The 22,344-nt window shown below is 47.4% G+C and overlaps 1 protein-coding gene across 4 annotated transcripts; it reads left to right on the top strand.

Moving 5' to 3' along the window:
* The first annotated feature begins 319 nt into the window (after positions 1-319).
* On the top strand, positions 320-22,153 carry LOC134033555 (FERM and PDZ domain-containing protein 1). 4 transcript variants are annotated; one of them, XM_062477763.1, is made up of 18 exons: positions 320-450; positions 539-616; positions 4,133-4,247; positions 8,145-8,249; positions 8,884-9,047; positions 10,525-10,627; positions 10,782-10,827; positions 11,607-11,711; positions 12,907-13,002; positions 13,206-13,331; positions 13,537-13,656; positions 14,067-14,203; positions 14,364-14,583; positions 14,868-15,050; positions 15,548-15,692; positions 16,139-17,509; positions 17,812-18,197; positions 18,346-22,153. In XM_062477763.1, exons 4-18 carry the CDS (start codon positions 8,149-8,151, stop codon positions 21,565-21,567), a joined length of 6,525 nt encoding a protein of 2,174 aa, XP_062333747.1. In that variant the 5' UTR covers positions 320-450; positions 539-616; positions 4,133-4,247; positions 8,145-8,148; the 3' UTR covers positions 21,568-22,153. The 4 variants fall into 4 exon arrangements, with proteins under 4 accessions (XP_062333747.1, XP_062333748.1, XP_062333750.1 ...); XM_062477764.1 differs by having other exon boundaries at positions 3,958-4,247; XM_062477766.1 differs by lacking the exon at positions 539-616 and having other exon boundaries at positions 341-450.
* Positions 22,154-22,344: the final 191 nt, after the last annotated feature.

The raw sequence follows: 22,344 nt of genomic DNA, 5'->3' as shown, positions 1-22,344 counted from the left end.
GCAATTCACCACTGAGGACAATACCATATTTCATACCTTTGGGTGTCATTATAATAATGACAATATCGTATGTACGTACGTATCGATATTTAGTTTTTTTCCGCACAAGTGCACGTTATACGCTAATTAGAGACAATAAGAGATGGCCTTGCTCAATAATAATAGTAATTATTATAGGCCTTCGGTCACCATTTTTCTAGTTTCTGGTCACTTGCCTATTTATGTATGTGTGTGAGAGAGAGAAAGAGAGAGAGAAAAATAGAGAGAGAGAGAGAGAGAGAGAGAGAGAGAGTATAGGAGGGAGAAGGGGAAGATCAGTCGGATTAACGTCGCTTAATTACGCATGGTTTTGCCGTCAGCATCCCGCGCGCACCTGCCCTGGGACTACGGTACACTGAGCTGCTCCACCAAAGCTGCCTTTCGGTTTTAACACCTTTCTCCAGTCCAAAGGTAAACGGGATGTATAACTGATTTATAGTCTTTCGATGTCGGAGGCAAGTGTTAATCTTCCTTTACCGTTTTTCTGTTGTGAACGAAGTTGTTTTACGTCAAAGACACGCGGGACGGCCCGCCCTGAGCGCAGAAGGCGGATTAGAGAGGAGATTCCGGGTACCCGGTAAGGTCTTAAGGAGGTCCGCTATCATGGACCAAACTAAACAACAGACAAGAGACAAACGTAGACTAGGGGACACTGTGATATTTTCTTAGACATATGAAGTTACGTGCGTTGGTAGGCTCGTGAGAACCCTTGGCTACCTAAGGATGAAATTACAATCGACATTTATTTTTAAAGCCGTTTCCTAATCGGACAACATGATTAGAGTGACAAGACCATACCAAGCTATATACAAGACTATTGCTATAGAACTGTCCGATACTTTTAGTAATATTCTGTAGGTGTCTCAACAGCCGACTTTTGCCCCTAAATCCAGTTTTGGTGACAATGGCATTAATGATCGATTAATGAAAAGTCGTATAACCTGTTTTCTGTAGGGCTTAGTAAACCTAGACCTACATTCTAACAAACTCAGTTTGGTTGTTTGTTGGTGGGTGCCATCGGTGTATAATTGGTGTCAACACCAGTACAACAACAGTACACACACACACTCAAGGAGCAACATCATTCAAAACATATCTTTCTCTCAAGTATAATGGTGTCAGTAGTTATTTAGACCATTAATGTTCTATGTCTCTCAACCCTTACTCTAACAGACACACACACACACACACACACACACACACACACACACACACACATCATAAAGGCATTGTCCTATTACTATTTACTTTACTATTTTGCCATCAGATTCGCATGTGTCTATGTGTCTATGAGTAGATGTGCCTGCATGAGAATGTGTGCAAGTGAGTGTGTGCTCATTCAGCGTTCAGGCCATTTAAAACAAACGTGACTACAAAGCCTCGTTGTGGAACCTGCAACGGAATATCGGGCACAGTTCTGAAGGACCTCCCATCCTTAGTTATTTATGATGTTATTTTTAGGCAATGCTACATTTTTGATGCTGTATATTTGTCAAATTTAATACAGGTTGGAACTCCAGGTGTCTGTCAGCCTCTATGTACAGTACTTGACAGCTTGCAAGTCTCCTAAACTCCAAGACAATTCCCAAAACACAGCTTTACTATTGAAAACAGACTTTAAACTGATCTCTCATAATGGCTTTGTCCATTAATGAGATCTCACCGAGCTTAGTTAGTAACACAGTTAAGTTCACATCATAAAGTTTCTAGTATGGAGTACTGTCTCATACAGTCTAGAGAACTATTTATTTACCAACTCTATGAGGTAGTTGACAGCACTGGAATTTCATGAAAGGAGAAAGAAGTCCAGGCCCTGTGGTCACGCCCACACGCACGCCCAAACACTCACATGCACGCATAATCATGCACACACACGCACACACACACACACTTACACACGCTCACCCATGCAGACACAGGAACACATGCTAAGTTGCATGACAGAGTGGAAAGTGATGCACAACATTCATAGATAATTAACAACCAGTTTATCTCATCTTTCCAAACGATTGGATCCGACATCTACGTACATGATTGTGGGTATTTAACAGGTGTAGCTCAGGTTTCACCCCCCCCCCCACACACACACACACACACACACAGACACAAACATACACACAGCTGCTATACTCTACACACTCTTGACAATCAAGTGTGTTCTTTTATCAGTATATGTGAGCATGTCACTTGTTCTTGTTCCTGTGCTTATGTGGCCGTTTGTTTGTGTTTGGCCGTTTGTTCTCATATGTGTTTATGGATCAGAGATAATTGGCAAACAGTCGGAAGCCATTTCCTGGCCTATGGGTGGGGATTTGAGAGCTAGGAGCTAATTGGATTGTGTCCCTTGTCTCCTGTCATCGGAACACAGCAAACTGCAAATCCTGGAGAGAGAGGGATGAGAGACAATACACACAGGCAGAAACACAAATGCATATGTGCACACACATGCCTTCTTGACTGTTGACCTGCCTGTCTGTCTTTCTGACTGTTTCCCTTTTTGTGCCTGCCTGCCTGCCTATCTGTCTGTTGACCTGCCTGTCTATCTGTCTGTCCGACTGTTTGCCTCTCTCTCTGCCTGTCGGTTGGCCTGCGAGTCTGTCTGCATGTCTATCTGTTTGCCTGTCTGCCTGCCAGTCCGTCTATCTTTCTGTCTGCGTTAGTAGGGCTGTGAGGATGGAGTTGTTGATGGAGTGGTGCGGATGCATTATCTAGATGCATTATTGATGGGAGCAGCACTCTGAGTTACACGCTCGCACATAGACACACACGCACGCACACACATGCCGACATACAGGCAGGCATACAATCACCACCGCACAACCATGCACACATGAAAACACACAACCACACACACACTCAAGAAAAACACACCCACAACAAAACAAACACACTTAAACATGTAAACGCACCCAAACATGTGCACACTCAAAGATGGAAACACAAAATGCCTCCACCACATTTGCTGTCAGCTTCACTTTGGTGATTAAATGCTTGTGTATAAGTGCATGCCTGTGTGTGTGTGTGTGTGTGTTGAGTGCACAGACCTCCCAACTGTATGGAGTACTGAGAAGAGGGTGGTGTCAGGCTTCACTCAGCAGCCCAACCCAATCTAGAACAAGCCATTAACATCTACGATTCACTTCGGTCTAGAATGGCTTTGAAATTTACAGTCGGAAAACCTCCTGTGGTGTAAACCAGCTGATCAATCATGCCTGCTACACAGACAAAATATATATAGATAGATAAATAGACAGAGAGAGAGAGAGGTAAATTAAGAAACAGGTAGATAGACAGACACAGACAGACAGATGGATAGAGAAGAGAGGGAGGAAGAGAGGTAGCAAAAGAATTCCAGCATCTCTGTTCCTAAGGCTTTGTAGAGGCTTAGTTAAATATTGATGATGTTTGGAGCAGCGTAGAGGCAAGTGGGACTCCAACAAACAGCAAACCCTTTCTACTGCGATGGGGCTCGCCGCGCACCCTCCTCTTCTCCGCTCTTCATTTGTCGGACCGACTTGCTTATTCAGCCCATACATCGTCTTTTTTGTGCGTCTTTCTGCACCCTCCCTTTTTAAGTTGTCTATTACGGTGCCTGTCTGTATCTCTCCCTCTTTGGTTCTCTCCATTCTCTCCATGTTCCCCTTTCCCTCTTCAGGCCTCTCTCCTCCTCCATGGTGTCTCACGCTCTTGACGTATCTCTTCTTTGCCTGGATGTGTCTCTCTATCAACCTCTCCCTCTCCCACTCCCTCTCCCTCTCTCTCTCTCTCTCTCTCTCTCTCTCTCTCTCTCTCTCTCTCTCTCTCTCTCTCTCTCTCTCTCTCTCTCTCTCTGATGGCAGCCAAACGCTTTGATTAGAACGACAAATGAAAGCCAGCCTCCCCTTCTCATTGTTTCATTGTTGCGTCTCCTCTCTTCAGATGAAAACACACACGGTGTGAGGAGCCAACACAGAGACATTGATCAGACACCTGCCTCTCTCCAGATCATGCACTGCACACAAACACAATGAACCGCACACACGCACACGCATGCTGCCCCCACCATCAGACACGTAGCTTTAATGAACCTTCTCATTTCGCCGTCTATTTCTAGGAGATGAAGAGGCAGCACCCTCCTCTTCCTCAGCCTGAGGACCGGAGAGAGAGCCGAGCAGGGGTGTAGCTACTGCCCCCACCATGGAGCCCTGATACACGGGGGCTGAGAGCAGGTCAGTGTGTGTGCATGTGTACGTGTGCGTGGCTCCCATTATGTAGGTCTGTTGGTTGTTGGTTGAGGTGAGGCTCTAATCTGGCTCAGCAGGGGTGACGCAGTAACACCCTGTCCACAGTCTAAAGAACACACACTCTAATCCCATTAGCTGTGTGTGCGCGCGTGGTCAGTTTGTGTGTGTGGGTGTGTGTGTGTGTGTGTGGGGGGGGGGTTGATATGATATGTCTTCTGCTATATTTTTGAATTTCCTGTCGTTGTAACGGAGAGCCCTAGATAGTGGAAGTAGAGACGCTTGAAAGACGAGAGAGAGAGACAGAGAGAAAGAGAGAGAGAGACAGAGAGAGAAGGTAAGAAAGTGGTGGAGAGGGAGAGCGAAAGAGCTGAGTAGGGCCTAATCTGTATGGGCTGCCATAGCCCATTAGCCTTTACAGTGTGTGTGTGTGTGTTTGTGTGTGTGTGTGTACAAGCATGTCCTTTGTTGCTCTGTAGCTACTCAGTTTGAATAATAGCCCCCACACAACCATACATATTTTGTAGTATTAGATCAGAAGTACAGATGTACTGGAATTGGAAATCGGATTGTTACATAGACCACTCTAAGCTGAAGGAGAAAGAGAGAGAGAAGATACAGAGAGACAGAGATACAAACACAGACACAGAAAGAGAGTGGAGTGACAGATTCTGACAAAGACTACTTACACTCACAGTAAGTGGCTAAATTCTATGGAAAGTGATTCAATATTTAACTTTTCTCTTTAATGAGATTAGTTATCTTTCTTGTACAGGGTACGGCACTCTTCCAGATCAGATCAATTCTTTTTTTACATTGTAGTTAGGAGGATCATAAGGCCGGAGACGCTTGGTGTTTGTCCCCGGCTTGGGAAACCCAATTCAATTCTGGTTAGATGTTCAAGGAGAAAATTGACTTGTTAAAATCTGACTCCAATTTTAGAAATGTGCACAAGTGCGTTACCTGTAACTTTGAGCGCTAAACAGTTAATGACATGAAACTCTGGCATAGGTAAAAATCGTCTTCTTGATCAGAGCATCAACCCTAAAGTATGCATGTTCACTAATCAGTCATTTATCTCTACTATAATATGGATTTAACCACCGACCTAGTAGGATATGTAAACCGATCACTCAGAGGCTCCGGTAAATTCCTTCGGAGCGTGGAGATCCACTGTAAGTGACTCAGAGGCCTTAAGTTAAAACCTACTTCAAAAGTCTATGTTTATAATCAGTTAGCCGCATCAACCAGACTAGATCAAAGTTTTCACCGCCGTAGCTTGATAGATAAGTTTTAAAGGAGAACAAGTAACTTAAAATGCACAATAATAGTTTATTATCTAAATAGTAAGATAATCAATACAATGATAATGAAATATCATCAAATACAAAACATACCTTCAGAGCAATATGGTTAACAAAGGTATTTCACAATGAAGACTAGGCGCCTAACGCACCGGAGCTGTATCGTAAACAGAACTCAAAGTTAGTGGTAAAAACTTCTTCCTATATACACCCAAACCTGACTAAAATTGGGACACCGGTCATATGACTGGAAAGTTGTCTAACGCATACACATTCAAATTGGATCATTAATCAAGGCTGCAGTAGACCAAGTGGTGCTCTTGCAAGACAAGGGAATATGTTAAACACATGTTGGTCTGTTGCAAGCACAAACTCTGTAAACCCTGTAAATGTACATGTTACAGCAATACAATTATTTCTATAATGTAATACATAAAATAAGAAACAAAATCATATCAAACATGACATTAAAAGCTGTTTAGAACAATATTTACAAGAACACAACACTTTTAATGATAATTTCAGTCTTCCTCGGTCCACCTTCCTCTTCAACTGTTGAGACCACCTTTCCAGAGGTGTGTCATTAAGGTGTGATTGTCATTTTAGCATTCATGCAAATCAACGACTGTCCCAGACGAGTGTCTGGGTGACCAGTGACAAAGGGGCTGCCAAAACAGCCCTACAACATGAAATGAAAATATGTTTACGAAAGATTTGAAAGATTGGGACACTTGGATTACTGTTATGAGATAATATGGTTGTTTTGCTATTGGATTGTGTGTGTTTCATAAAACATGACGTCCAATAATCCATTTTGAAAGCAAAGCAACATGTACATTTCCAACATTTACTACTGTAGGTGAATCCAGATAAGATATTTAGGTTATGGCATGTTTAGCTATTGTATTTTCAAAACAGCCGGAACAAGCATTTCGTCACTTTGAACACTACAAAGGCCTCCCATACCTATCCCTATCTCTGATATAACATGATCAGATAGGTCAAAGCTCTCATTTATTTACATAATTTTTCCAGCCACCTATCCACATCACTGACTTCTCAAAAGGCTATGGAGAAAGACAGGCTGCATTCAGTGAGTTGGAAGAGGGGTTTTTCATCCTTCAAAACAGTGGGAATGGTCTGATAGCTGAGTGAATGATGAGAAGATGATAATTCAATGATTTTGTAGCGACATCAAAGCCATTACCCAGTTTCTGGTACTTTTTTGCCCGTGGTTTAGCCTGGTTCAGCCTATTTCTCTCTCGTGGCCATTGTGTAATATGAGAAGGGTGAGATGGGACAGACAGATGGAGACATAGAGTGGCCATGACTCATATACAAGGTCTCTGGAGATAGCCCTCTCTCTCCGGTACTCCTCTCGCGTCATCTCCCTCTTTCCAAATCTGTGTGTGTATCCCCTCCTCCGGGTTCCATCTCTACCCTTGCTGTCGATCCTCATCCTCTCTCTGTTCCCCATCCTCAGACCCTCCACTCCCCCTGACTCGCCTTTCACTTTCTGGCTCCCCTCTTCCTTCCCCCTTTTTTATTCACTCTTCCTCTGTCCATTATCTGCTTTCCTTTCTGCCACCCTCTTTCTGCATTTCTTTATCGTCCTCCATCCCTCCATTCTTTCTGTCTCCCACCCCCCTGTGTGCTCTCCCTCTGAACTCCCTGCCCCGTCCCTCCATCAGTCCCCGTCTCCATCCTCCCTCCCTCTCTAATGGATGGTTTTAATGCCTGATCATCAGTATTGATGATGATCAGGCACTGTTCATTGTGGCTTCCTGTAGCCGTGTCAAGTGGGAGTCCCAGAGACACGGTACAAGTCATTCATTCAATCATTCAAGCCTTTTTAAATGCAAAACACCAATTCATTCATTCATCCAGTCACTAACTTGCTAGTAAATCTAATGCAAATTTCTGCAATAATCTTTACACAGTCAAATCTTTGGAGCACTCGGTCAAAGCAGATCACTTTCTGAGGTGAGCCTTTAAGAGCCCTCTTAAGATTGACCAAACATTTAGGAGGGTCCACCAGAAACTATAACATGTAACAAACACTACTTAAAATCACCACACACTGTACACACACCATCCCTGTACACCACAGAAAAAAAAAGATCATAACCAGAAATTCAGCAATAACCAGACTTCAACTTTCTCAGACTAGTTTCTAACGAGCACTTCACATAAGTGTCCCACTGAGGGACCCATTTTCAGGAGACGCCACACCCTGTACTAACAATTAGAGACCATATTAATTCAGGCTTATTGACATGATTGGCCATCAGAACCCTTTTAGCATGAGATCACCAGACTGAGACTATTAGGACGTGGCCACAAGTGACATCCCCTTTTACCCCAACCCATCGCTAATGCTCATCACCCAGCTTAGTCTTAGATGAGAGAAAGCAGAAATCAGCCTATACTTATTGGACTACGGTTACTTTAATTTTGTCTTTCTAATTAAGATAAGCAAATGTGCCTACCCATGGTGCATTTCGAGTGGATGGCCATGTTGACCTATGCACTCACCCCTGTCCTCGCTGACCTTTGACCACGTGCCCTCTGACCCACGCAGCCAGATGGAGGAGCGGGATCGTAGCCGCTCTCCCTCCCACAGGACCAGCCGGGTGGAGCAGGTGGTGGGCAGGTGGCTCCGACGTTCCCGGGACTCAAGCAGCAGGTCAGAATTCATTTAGGTTCAAGTGTATTTCAATTTGACTGTGTTTAAGAGAGCAAAAAATTCTACATAGGAGGCGTTATGAAGTAAAAGACTAGAGATTAACGCCGCATATGGAAAATACCAAAATACCACAAAATACCAAAATTAACATTAAGTATTATAAACACTGAGTTTATAATAAAGATAGGGTTTGATTCCCCCAAGGTTTATTAGATTACCTTTCAACAACTATTGCCACAATGGGTTTTGTCATCGAAAATGAGTGGTGTGTTATCTCACTGTATGAGATCTGGCCTACTAGGTTAACACCTTAACATACACATGGTCTTTAGCTTTTCATTGTTGATAAAGAAGTGCTTGGTTAAACATTACCAGTAATATACATCAGCGTTTGATGAAAGTTGATAAACAGACTTCCCTCATGTACTCTTAATTATTACTAGACGCCAGCTGTTAACAATTACAGCTCTGTCAGCATGGCAGCTTGTTTAAAAGAGGACACAAACACAAGCACATTGCAGTGCTTCAAAATCAATGTATTTCAGTAAATGTATCAGAGTGTTAGGTGCAAACCAAATGGGACGTGTCTGACACTCATCCATGAGTCTCCATCTTGTCCGTCTTTGTTCTCCAGAGAGAGGATCCTGGTGGACGGGAGGGCCGGGGAGTCCGGCGCGTCGGACCAGAGGAACTATCCGGTGCGCCTGACGGTTCAGATCCTGAAGGACCCCCTGCTCAACTCCCACGGTCTCAGCCTGTCTCCCCAGATCCCCATACTGGTGCAAGATGTCCACCCAGGTAAGGTCTAGAACCACGTTCAGGCCATATTACAAACGGCCATGTTTGTTGACAATTTGTATAAAATCGATGTACTTACAAGCTTGAATTTGGGAAAAAAAGAAACTCATATGCAAAACAAAAATCCAACTTTCATGAAAAGAGTTTAACAGAGAATGTAATGAGGCAACGGGAGTATTTTTTTTTACTGCGCTTAACCTCTGCCCCTCATACACACACACACAGACACAAAAGGAAGGTATTGTGACACTAACCTGTTGCACAGTACCTGGAAGAGTGAGGGAAAGGTCTTCTTTGCTGAGGCAAGGCTGCAAGTTGCCTCAGGACCTACCAACTGGCATAATCAAATCTACCCTCACTGCCCATGACGGTGTGTCCATGTGACACTACACCAGCTGCCTTCGCTAGAATCTGAAAGAGTAAACTTCACACCCCAATTTCTGTCTCAGTCCGCCTCTTCAGATATGTATGTATATATATATATATATATATATATATATATATATATAAAAATAAGCTTTTGTTAAAAGGTGCTGAGTAGGGGATGTTTCATGAATATTTTTGTGGGCTTCCTAAATCAAAGTACCTAAAAAACACACTCATACATTAAGTAAATGAAGTCTGGTGGTTATTTACTCAGTTGCAAATATCTTAATGGCATTTTTTAATTCAGTGGAACACTAGCCTATGCAATGAATGGTGAATCCATTTGTCATGTCAGAGAGTTTGACTGACTGTCATATAAAATGTTTTACAGTGTTTTGTGGAACCCATTAGGGGTTTCTGTTAAGACTTGTGGTGATGGAAATAGGTATAAGATATTGCTGAGGTTGTGGAAGGAACTGGCATGGTCACAAGAATTACAGGAAACAGGGAAAATAATGGTCATGTGAATCAATAGCAAAGTTCCCATCAAACGTGCTACGAAGACAGTGATTGACCTCTTGGGTGGTAAAAAATATCACATCCCATAAGTAGATAATACATCCTATATAATACATATACTGTGTATCATATATTAAGATTCCAGAGTTTTATTGAGATATCCCAAATTATTCACAAAATCTCATACAAACTAATCTGACCCCCGTAAAAGAACAGGAATGTTGTTTACAGCTATATGTGTTGGCATGTGGGTGCATTTGTTTGAGTGTTGTCCATAACGTAGGCCACGGGGGTCTTAGTTGGGAGACAAGTGTTTATAGCTCAGTGCCCAGCCTGTCACCATCTGTCCCTGCCTGTCATCTTGGTGCTCTCACTGTGGTCCTGCTAAGCTCTGGCTGTCAACCTGCTCCTCCCTCCTCTCCCTGTCCCTCTCCCTGTCTGGGGGAGGGGATTCATTTTCACACTGAAATAGGAATTTGTTATGGATTGTGTTATGTTGGGAGAGGACACACACACAGCTGTTTGATGTGTTGTCACTGGTGAACTTGATGGCTAAGGGAGTGGTGAGGATTATATGTGTGTGTGTGTTTAGGAGGTCCTGCTGATGGTCGACTCATCCCCGGCGACCAGGTCATAAAAATCAACAATGTAGCCATTGATGACCTGACCCCGGAGCAAGCTGCTGACATAATCAGGTCTCTCACACACACACACACACACACACACACACACACACACACACACACACACACACACACACGCACACACACAGACATGTTTGTCATTGCAGTCCTGTCTCTGCTCCTCCCCTGTCTCCATACTCACGTCATCTTCTCTCTCTCTCTTTAGGGAATGTCAGGACTCAGTGACAATGACTGTCCTGCGAACCACTGTGGTGAGTGACACACACACACACACACACACACACACAGGTATACGTATATGCACACATGCACACCAAAAATAGGCATGCAGGAACTTCTCACCCACACACAGAATGCTGAAGTGCTTTTGTCATCAAACATATTTTAGATCTGTCATCGTAGTTGGAAGATTGCGGTGCTTACACACACACACACACACTAATTCAGGAGGCCAAGGTCTCACTTAATCATCGTAAAAGTGACAACACTGAGTCCCTCCCTCCAGAGACCTTGATGGAGAGCCTTGCACCTGGACACACACTATCATGTCTCATGTGTCTCGTAATCATCGTGCGTGTATGTGTATAGGCGTCTGTTCTTCTGAGTGTACAATATGTTTGTGTGTGTTTGACATGAAGAACAGAAACGGCTAGAGTGCCTCTGATGATCACAAATGCACCATACTCAATCTGATTCAGACAAACAAATCCATCTAAATTAGATGTTTCTGTCCGGCGGAAAGCATTCGGATCCTTCACCGGATGTCATCTGCTGTATTCGTCTTTTACATTTGGAAATCACCCTGGTCTAATATCACTTTGAGTGGAAAGCGCTTCAAAACAGCTCTCTCGTTCAATTGCACTGGGTCCCTAACATTGATCTGTTTTACATGAGAACTATAAGGACATAACAACCATCCTCATAGAATCTTAATCGAGCGTTCCCCAGTGAAGCTAACATTCCCCAGTAAAGCTAACGTTGTGGTGACGCTATTCACCTCTTAATCTGTGTCCCGGCCTCAATTCTGCAGGGACCCAAGTCCTCTTTTATCACTCCAGAGAAGAGGGCCAAACTGAAATCCAACCCGGTGAAGGTACGCTTCGCCGAGGAGGTTGCAGTCAACGGACACTCTCAGGTGAGACTTGAAAGACACCCGCACGCCACCCTCCCAACCAATCAGCTCCTCACACGCCACCCTCCCAACCAATCAGCTCCTCACACGCCACCCTCCCAACCAATCAGCTCCTCACACGCCACCCTCTCATACTTGGGACTCATGTCATACTCATGTACAGGGTTTCCCGCATAAAATGTGTTAGTTAAGGTGGTAGGGTGGGGTTTGCCGGCGGACCAGGGGGGGAGGGGGTCAGGCCAGGCTCCATGCAATCCACTGGAACTCTGGACGGCATTGGTCTTTTACAGTGTGCAGCTCTGACTGCTTGTGATCTTCATCCTTTAAGTATCCTTTTGAACCGTCATTATCAAACGCTTGATATGGCGTCGCAAGATAATCATGCTTAGTCTCCCTTTTCCTGCCTGTGTTTGGAAGGAAACCCAATCTGGCACGGTTTAGAGTTCCCATCCTCCCAGTGGATTTATAAATAAATACTATGGGTCAGAAAACCGCACAAGCAGACTGGGCTGCCATTATTTTTCAGGAGGGATCAATCTGTCCCAGTCACGTTTCCCCTCCTGAACAACTGTGATTAAAGGACAATAAATACCCCGTTAGAGACAGGGATGGAGGGAGAGGGGGTGGAGAACAAGAGGAGGTGGAGAGGAAAAGCGGTGAGAGGAGAGAGCAGAAGGGAGTGGAGGAGAAAGCAAGAAAGAGAGCGGGAGACGGAATCAGGCCAGGGACAGAGAAGTGAGGGCGGAGAGAGAAATGATGCCGTCACAGAAACATGGAGAGAGACCTAGTTGTGACGTGCACAGCATTAGGGAAGATTTGAGGGAGGCGGGCAGAAGGATGCAAGCAGAATGAAAGAGACAGATGGAGACGTGGTCTGAGAGATATGAAAGAAGCCCCTATTAACAGAACTCTATTAACAGATTATGTCCCTGTAGACACACAGCTTCAGCTTTGATTTTGAAATGTTTTCTTGTTCCACTTGCTGTCTCTCTCTCACTCTCGCTCTCTCTCTCTCTTTCTTTCTCCCTCTCTTGCTCTATATTTCCTGCTTACCTAATGACAAAGAAGTCAAATTTCCCTTCTTGTGTAATGTTGGTTCAATGCATAAATCATCCTCGTACTCATTCTCCTCTCCTCCTTCCTCTTGTCGTCCCTCTGTTTCTCTATGACCCTGCTCTGACTCCTACACGGTCTCCAGGGCAACTCTCTGCTCTTCCTGCCCAACGTTCTGAAGGTGTACCTAGAAAACGGCCAGACCAAGGCCTTCAAGTTTGAACCCAACACCACTGTAAAGGTACCTAACCCAACACACACATTGAGGGTGGGAAAGAACACAGTCGCTACCACAACACCACCGTGTGAAGCACAACACCCGCACACGACTCTCACGCGGTGCTATTAAAAGCACAATACAAGCCCACGTAAGCTGCTTCCACAGCACTACTGTCATATTTCCTACAAATGTGGGATGATCTCCGTTTCTCTGGCCACTGCTAGGACATTGTGATGACTCTGAAAGAGAAGCTGTCCCTGTCTCGTATCGAGCACTTCTCTCTAGTGCTGGAGCAGCAGTACAGCATTACCAAACTCCTGCTTCTACACGATGAGGAGAGGATACAGCAGGTACACTGCACACACACAGTTCCACATGCTGCACTACGCCAAATTCCCAGTTGCACTTTGATGCAAATGCCGTATTGACGTGCATGTGCAGGACACACACACTCACAAGCACATAACTCATTTGACCCGTTTCGAACAGTCACCGACCATTCATTTCTGAATGTGTGTGTTTGTGTGTGTGTGTGTGTGTGTGTGTGTACTACAGGTGGTCCAGAAGAGGGAGTCTCATGACTTCAGGTGCCTGTTCCGTGTGTGTTTCATGCCCAGAGACCCTCAGGACATGCTGCAGGATGACCCCACAGCCTTCGAGTACCTCTATCTGCAGGTGAGTGCATGTGAGAGAGCGGACGCGTGCGTAAAATGAGGATGAGGAGTAGTGTGCCTTTAACAAAGTCTCACGCGCGTAACCCAACAGACACGTTTACACTCATGAAAATACATCCATATATTTTGATGACCTATCAGTGAAAATGGGACAAGTAATCGTTTGAGATGTTTATGCTAGTGTGTACAAGGATGTGCGTACAACATTTTGTCATTTAGCAGACGCTCTTATCCAGAGCGACTTTCAGTAAGTACAGGGACATTCCCCCGAGGAAAGTAGTGTGAAGTGCCTTGCCCAAGGACACAACGTCCTTTTTGCATGGGCGGGAATCGAACTGGCAACCTTCAGATGACTAGCCCGATTCCCTAACTACTCAGCCACCTGACTCCCCAACTCGCGTGTGTTTCCAGGGTGTGAACGACGTGCTGCAGGAGAGGTTTGCGGTGGAGATGAGGTGTAACACGGCCCTGAGGCTAGCTGCCCTGCACATCCAGGAAAGACTCGCCAGCTGTGGACAGTCTCCCAAGACCAACCTGAAGATCATCACGTGAGTCTCACAAGCTCACGCACACACTCCCACAATGCACTGCAAGTACGGATACAGGCACAAATGGTTTCCACACACACGCACACAATGTACACACGCAGCCCTCTTTCTGCACCCTCTTACGCACACGCACGGTGGACGGTTCTGAACTCACCTGTAGGAAAACATGGGGCATCGAGAACTTTGTGTCGTCCACCCTACTGAGGAACATGAGGGAGAAGGATCTGAGGAAGGCTATTGGCTACCACATGAAGAAGAGCCAGGCACAGATTGAGCCCAAGCAGAAGGTGCTCACGGCAAATCAGGCGAGGACTAACTACCTGGAGGAGCTGAGCGACCTGAAGTCCTTTGGGGGGAAGTCCTTCAGCGCCACCATGATGGTAGGAGAGAGAGAGAGAGAGAGAGAGAGAGAGAGAGAGAGAGAGAGAGTACAAAACTGACAATACTTTGTAATAAAAAAAATATTGTGAAAATTTAGACTTGAACACCCGTCTTCCTTCCTTATTAACCGTACACAACGCGCCCCCACCCCTACACATAGCAATGGAGTCTTTCACCTGTCATGTAACAAAAACTTGCTATGCAACGCAAGTTCCCCCACCCCCTTCACGTGCACACCGTCTCTACCCCCCCCCCCCACCCCCCCACCCCACCCCACCAACAGCTGCAGGATAGGGAATCCATGGTGACCCTGTTGGTGGGCGCACGCTACGGCGTGAGCCAGGTGGTCAACCACAAGCTGAGCATCATGACCACGCTGACCGAGTTCAGCAGCATCACGCGCATCGAGCTGCTTCCCGAGTCGGAGCGCGTGAGCCTGGTCAAGATCTACCTGCAGGAAATCAAGGTCAGATCAAACACATGCATATACACACACACATAGAAGCATACTATCTCTGTCATGCACACGAGAGACAAAGACACACACACTACACTTAAGGCCCTTGCACACTGAGTGCGAAATTTTCGTATGCGTTTTTTCGCAATCGTCAGCCTCAACATTCGGTGGCTCTGAATTGCCCCAAAAAACTATCAAAATGCTGGCTATGGATGCGAATACGCAGAAAATCGAACCCGATTTTTTAACGTGCGAACATTTCGCATATGAATTTCGGACTCAGTGTGCAATGGCCTTTACTGTATATACGGATACACTTAACACTACATCTTTCCACTTCTTCTTCTATATTCATTACATTTGCCTAAGTTGGGAAAGAAAGCTTGTTAAGAAAGTAACCCTGTAGCCAAACATCTAAATTGGGCTCAAAATCAATATCTAACCTGCTGAGTTGAATAATATTACCTTAAAAATCTTCTCTCTCCTCCTCTTCTCCTCTGCTCCAGCCCATAACTCTGCTGTTGGAGTCTGTAGCAGCCAAGGACCTCTCCTGCCTGGTGGCTGGCTACTGTCGTCTGCTGGTGGACCCCAACATCAACATCTTCCCCTGGACAGACCCCACCAGGAAACACCGGGTGTCGGCAGAGGAGGGTACAAACACTTGCACCCACCCTCAACCCCATTAGCCGCAAACCAAACTCGCTACCGCTACCATTTCTCTATAGTGTATTGACATAACTACTCCTACCTTCTTTTTCATCCAAATTCACCACCTTACTGCTTATTTCACAAACCACGAACATGGGCCAGTGCGCTAAGGCCAACTGGTATGCCTTGATTTAAGGCCTTTTGGATGATGAGTTCAATTCTGTAAGCCATGAGCCATACATTGACATAGAACATTGTACAGAGATGAGAGAGAAGACTGTGTCTGAAACTATACTGCCATTTCCGGTACACTGATCGATGATACTTTGATATAATGTAGATCCGATTCCAGAGAGGACATACATTTGGTCTGTTGAAAGTAACAGGAGAAGATGTAGTCGGAGGTTTCATGTTGTTCTGAGTGTGTGTCTGTGTGTGTGTGTGTGCAGGTTACGTGTCGCGTTGTGGCAGCGATACCGATGACTCGTCAGATCTGGACATGGACACCCTGGTCACCCTCGTGTCCTACAACAAGCAGCCCAGGCCTAGGTCCACGTCGGACCCCGAACAAGCGAGGGAGCAGCTGAAGAAGAAACGGAAAGAGCGTGAAGAAAAGAGGAGAGTGCAGAGGAGGGAGAAGTCATGTCAGGAATCTCACAAGAAAGAGGAAGGGGAGAAGGACGAGGAGACAAGAGCGGAGCACGCTGAAAGGGTTTCTTCTGAAAACAGAGAGAACGAGAAACCGGTGGAGGGAGGAGGAGAAACGGAGGGGACGGAGGAAGAGAAAATGCAGGGGGCTGGAGAAGGGGGAAACGAGAAGATAGAGGAGCAGACTTGGGATGGAGTGGGGAATGAGGAGGCGGGGGGAGGAGCAGAAATGGGGATCAAGAGAGTGGTGGGGGAGAGAGGAGGAGGAGGAGAAATTCTAGCCGTGGAGGACCACCCCTCTGTGTCGGAGGCGTCCGAATCCTGTAGGACAGACTCACGCTTCATCACCAGCATCTCCAGCGACTCATTGGACGCCCTAGAGGAAGACGACCTCATTTCCTGTTCATCCTCTGCCCACCATCACATTCACCCCCATACTTATCCCCCCCCTCATCCCCACCTCCTCTCTCCCCCTGCCCCACATGCCCATCCCCTCTTCCGCCTCACAGTTGACCCCCCTCATTCCAGGTGGGAACCGTCTGCACCCCACCAGGTGAGAGAAGGGGGACACAGGACGACCAATGACGAGGACGACCCCCACCTCTCCCCCGCGGACATGACCTTTGACCCTGTGTCGGACAACTTCCTGTGTTTTGCCGAGCTTTCCCGCATGGTGGACTACCTGCCAAGCCCCCCAGAGGCCAGCGAGGATGAGGACGAGGACGAGGGGGAGAGGGAGAGGAGGGAGACGGATGACACGTCAGAGACGGGGGGCGAGGAACGAGACAAAGGCGAGGAGGGTTGTCTTGAGCGTCTCCCCACGTCCCCTTCCCCCCCCTCCCACCTAGACTGCGTGTTCAACTTTGAGCAGAGCGACGCCAGGTGTTACTACAACATCTGCTCGAACGTCACCCCGGATAGCGCTCACAGCCTTTCCCGCCTCCACAGCGACCGCAGCCCGGCAGCGGTAGAGGCCGAAGAAGAGGAGGAGGAGCAGGAGGAGGAGGAGCAGGAGGAGGAGGAGTCGCAGCCCCCGGCGCTGGAGCTGGAGTCCGTGCCCATCCTCCAGCCACCACCCGGTTTTGGAGACAGCAGTTCGGAGGAGGAGTTCTTTGACGCCAGTGACCGCTTTGCCTCGCCCGAAGACACAACGTCGGGAGCCGTGCCTCGAGGTGAGTGGGGGTGGGGGGGCGTGCTGGGTGTGGTGCTGGAAGGGTAAACTGTCTCTCATACTGTAAAAAATAATTATGGGTCTACAAGTCTGTCAACTGCAACACCTGAAAGAGCACTAGTATTATTATTGAAGCGCTGCACATTTAAAACCCAATTAACGGTAAAAGATTAGGAGGTCGGGGAGGTTGGAGTGTAATTATTCACAGTCACCTTTGTGGTTCTCCAAGTAGGCAATTGTCCCCTTTCTTTGATAACATTTGATTTTGACATTTATTTTGACTTGAATCATTCTTATTTCCAGATTTTGCCGCAGAGATGAGAGAAGATAGTCGAAGTGTGAGCCCGAGCGATATTGGAATCAGCATTCCAGTACAGCGGCGGGACGGAAAAGAGGATGAAGGGGGAAGCGAGGAGGAGGGAGGAGGAAGCGAGGAGGTGGGAGGAGGAAGCGAGGAGGAGGGAAGAGGACGAGAGGCGAGGGCCAGACTGAGGAGAAGGTCCAGAAAGCGACGATCCTTCATGGAGACAAACTTCACCTCCAGAGTGTCCTTCCCAGAAACAGACCCCGACAACAGCCAAGACCAGGACCAGCATCCTTACCAGAACTCGGGCCAGAAGAACCACATTGCACAGGCCGATGACAGCCAGATGCTGAGCGCTGACCCAGAACCTTCTGAACAGACCCAGGTGTGCAGTCTACAGACAGTAATGAATCAATAACCATTTTATTAGTACCCTGTTGTGGTGTCAATAGGTGTAGAAGTAGATAGATATCATAGTAGATGTCAATGAGCACTGTTCTTGACCTCCAAACCTATCTAATCTATTGTCTTAGAACCCGTCTCCCACCGTCTCCTGCCTGAAGCACACAGAGGGGGAACCAGCCCAGCTGGAGTCCAAGCCCATCCTCACCATGCCCAGCCGACACCGGGACCCAGACGAGGACAGGAAGGACCTCCTGAGGAGCTCCAGGTCCAGGCAGCAGGAGATGGAGATGGAGCCAGACTCCATGGAGTTCAAATCGGTCACGGCTCTGGTGACGGCAGCCTGCCCCTCTATCTCTGCTGTCCGCTCCAGGGTGGAGCCCGACGGGAAGGAGAGCGCCGACCGAAGAGGGGATGGGGAGGAGGAAGAGAAAGAGGGACAGAAACAAGTGGGAATGAGTGAAGAGGAGGGGGATGAAAGAGGGGGGTCATTGAAAGGAGCCTGTGCTGGTCATATGTTCCTGGCTGAGATCCTGGAAGAGGAAGAGAAAGAGGAGGAGACAGGAGAGGAGAAAGGGAGCAGGGAAAAGGCAGGAGAGGAGGAAGATAGAGGGGAAGAGACAGGAGGGGAGGACAAGAGAGGTATGGAAACAGGAGAGGAAGAGACAGGGGAGAAAGCAGGAGAGGAGAAAGGGAGAGGGGAGGAGACAGGAGAAGAGGTAGACAGAGTGCCCTCACCCAGCACCGAAGAACCAACTGTATTTGCTGAAGAGGGACTTCAGACCAATAACCCACCTCACTGTTTCAACAAAGAGGAAAAGGGTGAGGATGTTCCTGTCAGACCTCTTCCAAGACCCTCATCCCCTAGTTCACATAACAAGGCATTTGGGGCTGGTAGAGTTGTGAGGAGGAATTTTATCCCCCCAAGCCATCCACCACCACCGCCACCCACCCCCTCACTACCTCCACTCCACGACCTCTCTACACCTCACTTAACCCACCCAGAAAGAGGGCAGGGGGGCAACAGAGGCATGGAAGAGCACATGCCAACCAACCCCCCTAACCCTTACCTAGAGCCAGTATATGATGGTTTGTTAACCAAGATCCACGGCGAAGAATTACCAAATGGTAAACAGACCGAGAGTGGGAGAGCGTCCGTTGAAATCAGTTATGTCCCCACTATAGCTGTTCATACTGCCACTGAGAATATTGTCGGCTCCATTACTTCCATCCTCGGTGATGGATATAATAGTAGCTTGAGTTCTTCTAATGCTATTGATGAAGCAAATGTTCATAGTGTCAATTTGGTAACCGCTAGTGATGATGAAGGCAACGCTAACATCTGTGATTTGAGCTTGGATCGTGCTACCACTGCTAACGTTGAATCCCCTGCACACGTTCATCTTCTGACTGCGCACATTCAGTCATTAACATCAAATACAGATTTTGCTGCCACCATAAACTCCATTACAGCAAAGCTTGATGCTACAGCAGGCATCAAACCTACGCCAGTCAGCACTGCTTCCACTGTGGCTAATGTCAAAGCCTCCATCCTACTGGATTCTCTCGCTGACACCAAAAAAGCAGTTTGTAAAACGGCTAGCTTGGAGGCTAATGCTAGCACAGCTAATGACAATGTTGACACAGCTAAGCCTAAGGTGACCACTTTCCACAAGCTTCCCAACGAACCTCCATCACTTTCTGGGTTCCTTCTCCAGCCATGCTCCCCTGGCATCATCGGCGGTCGCTTGTCGGCTTCCACCCTGCGAGGGAAGATCCAGAGCCTGCCCCTCTACTTGTCACGTTCCCAAGAAACCCTTAGCCAAACCGGGCTGGGGAGCACAGTCAAGGGCCCCTCCAGAGAAGTCATCACAAAGGTCACTGCTGAAAATAAGGTTGGCGTTGTCAAGGACACAAGTCAGGTAGAATCAGCAGAGTCGGACGATTCTGAGGTAACGCTGACAGGGTCAGATGTGGAAGGGGAAGTGGTCATAGAAACCACGGGGGCGGAGATCACGCGGTCGACTGTGTCGGAGGTCAAGGAGCTGATGGAGAAGGTGGTGAAGGTCTATGAAAGCCCTCCCCTGCCAATCCGCAATGAGCTCAAACCTCTGAATCAAGACTCAGAAATTTACATTTCTGAGCCAAAAATAGATACCTACAGAAATAAAACGGACATCTACAGACCCCAAATGAACAACCCTGTCCATCCTGTTCCCGCTGCAATAGTGGTGACCACGCAGAGTCTTAATGGTCCAGGCCTCAGTTTCCCTAGCATGGCAGAGCCAGTGGGGGGTAGCAGTGTCACTTCTAAAGACCTCTGTAAGCCTGCAGGAGGAGACTCGGGCCAGGTAAAATTACTTAGCACAAGCTGTGGAGTGTTCACTGTCTGTGAGGCCCAGCCGAAGACTCAAAGCCAGGCCCACCCAGAATCTTCCCCACCGATAAAGCCAGATTTTGGGTGTAGCTCTATTCTGGCATCTGGGTGCGAGTCTGTGCTGGAAGGTGTTCAGACTCCCCTGGACGCATGTGGGTGTCCTATGGTCTATACCAATTGCTTCAGCGGGGGGGACAGCTTTGACGATGAGTTGACAGTTTACGAGTTCTCCTGCCGCACGCAGAGTGACGTGACCCATGCCTCCGGGGTGCTTCCTCTGATGACCTCTCTCCCTTCCTCCTCTTTCCTTTCCTCTTCTCCTTCCGCATCCCTCTCTCCCTCATTCCCCCGATTGGTCATCCCTCCATCCTCCTCCACCGAAGTTAGCCCCCTCCTTTCCCCTTTGGAGTCATCCAACTGCTTCTTGTCCGAGGCGCACAAAGAGACCATCAGCCGACTGCGCCAACGCCATTATCCGGCTCCTCCAGCGGGTTTCCAGACACTCCGCGGAGATGTAGACCAGCTACTCTCCATCTTAGAAGGCGGGGCCAGGGGAGGACGCGGGGGGAGGCACCCCAGGGACAGCTGCCCTGCCCACTTCAGCGAGAACAAGCGAACACTGCACGGGGAGGCTCGCCGCCTGATGGCAGGCTGCCAGAAGGTGGTGAGGGTGGGCCAGAGCCCCGAGGAGATGCTCCTCTCCCTGGCCGACAGCTTCCAGACCCTGGTGGAGCTGACCGGGGTGTGCCTCTGGTTCTCTGGCTGCGACCGCTGCGACAGGCGGAACAGCGAAGCGGTGGCCGGTTTGGCGGACGTGGCGCGGGCCTTCCGGGAGTTTGCACTGGCGGCGGAGAGGGCGAGCGGGAGACGGACATGTCACGACCTCAGCACCAAGCTGCTGGCCAAACAGTGCACTGCACTCACCGCCTCCGTCTTCTGCCTCACACAGCTGTTTCGTACGCTCACCGCCCTTTGAATGATGTGGCTGCCTATTTAACCTTTAACTCTGAGGGAGGTCTGACACTTGACGGGTCACAAACGGGGGATTACTTGTAGTGACTAGATGACAAGTTCTAAAGACCCATTGGTTGTTTTACAGCCTCTGTGATGTCAAAGTTCCCGTAGTGATTAATCACTAACACCCTGACATCCCAGACCAAATGAGACATTCCTTATGGTGTCATAAGAGACCATAAGGCCTCCTCTAGGGTACAGTGCTTGTGGTTGACCTAAACAGTGGCATAATGTGCATTGGTCCCTAACTGGTCAGTCACTCTCAGTAGTACAAACTGTGTAATAAAGTGTCACACTGTCATAAAGGCCACACGCAACGACAATCGCTAGACTCAAAGCAAACCTGCCTGTGTTACAGTATTTAAGTATTTATATTTGAATATACTATATATTTATTGATCTATTTATTTTTTATCTTTCATGTTATTGGTTTGGTAGTTATCGAACAGGAAAACAGAGGAGAATCTAGAGGAAAACAGAACGAACAAGGAATGTTTACAAAAAATGTTGTAGACCAGAAAATGATTTACACACATACACACACACATGCATCTCCAAAAAACAGGGGTGCGTCTGGAATCACTCCGAGTTCAGACATGGTCTGTGATTCCTGTCTGTCACAGGGCTGACTGTTCCAGTGGACGAAAGTAGTAGACTGAACATGAATGGACCGTTTACAAAACCAAAATAGTTTTCTTGAGTAGCTTGTATAAATGTTTCTGGGAGCTCTGTTTGATAT

The sequence above is a fragment of the Osmerus eperlanus genome, chromosome 14 (assembly GCF_963692335.1).
Source record: "Osmerus eperlanus chromosome 14, fOsmEpe2.1, whole genome shotgun sequence".
Taxonomy (NCBI): Eukaryota; Metazoa; Chordata; class Actinopteri; order Osmeriformes; family Osmeridae; genus Osmerus; species Osmerus eperlanus.
Note: the sequence above shows the minus strand (reverse complement) of the source record. Positions and strands in the feature narration are given on the sequence as shown.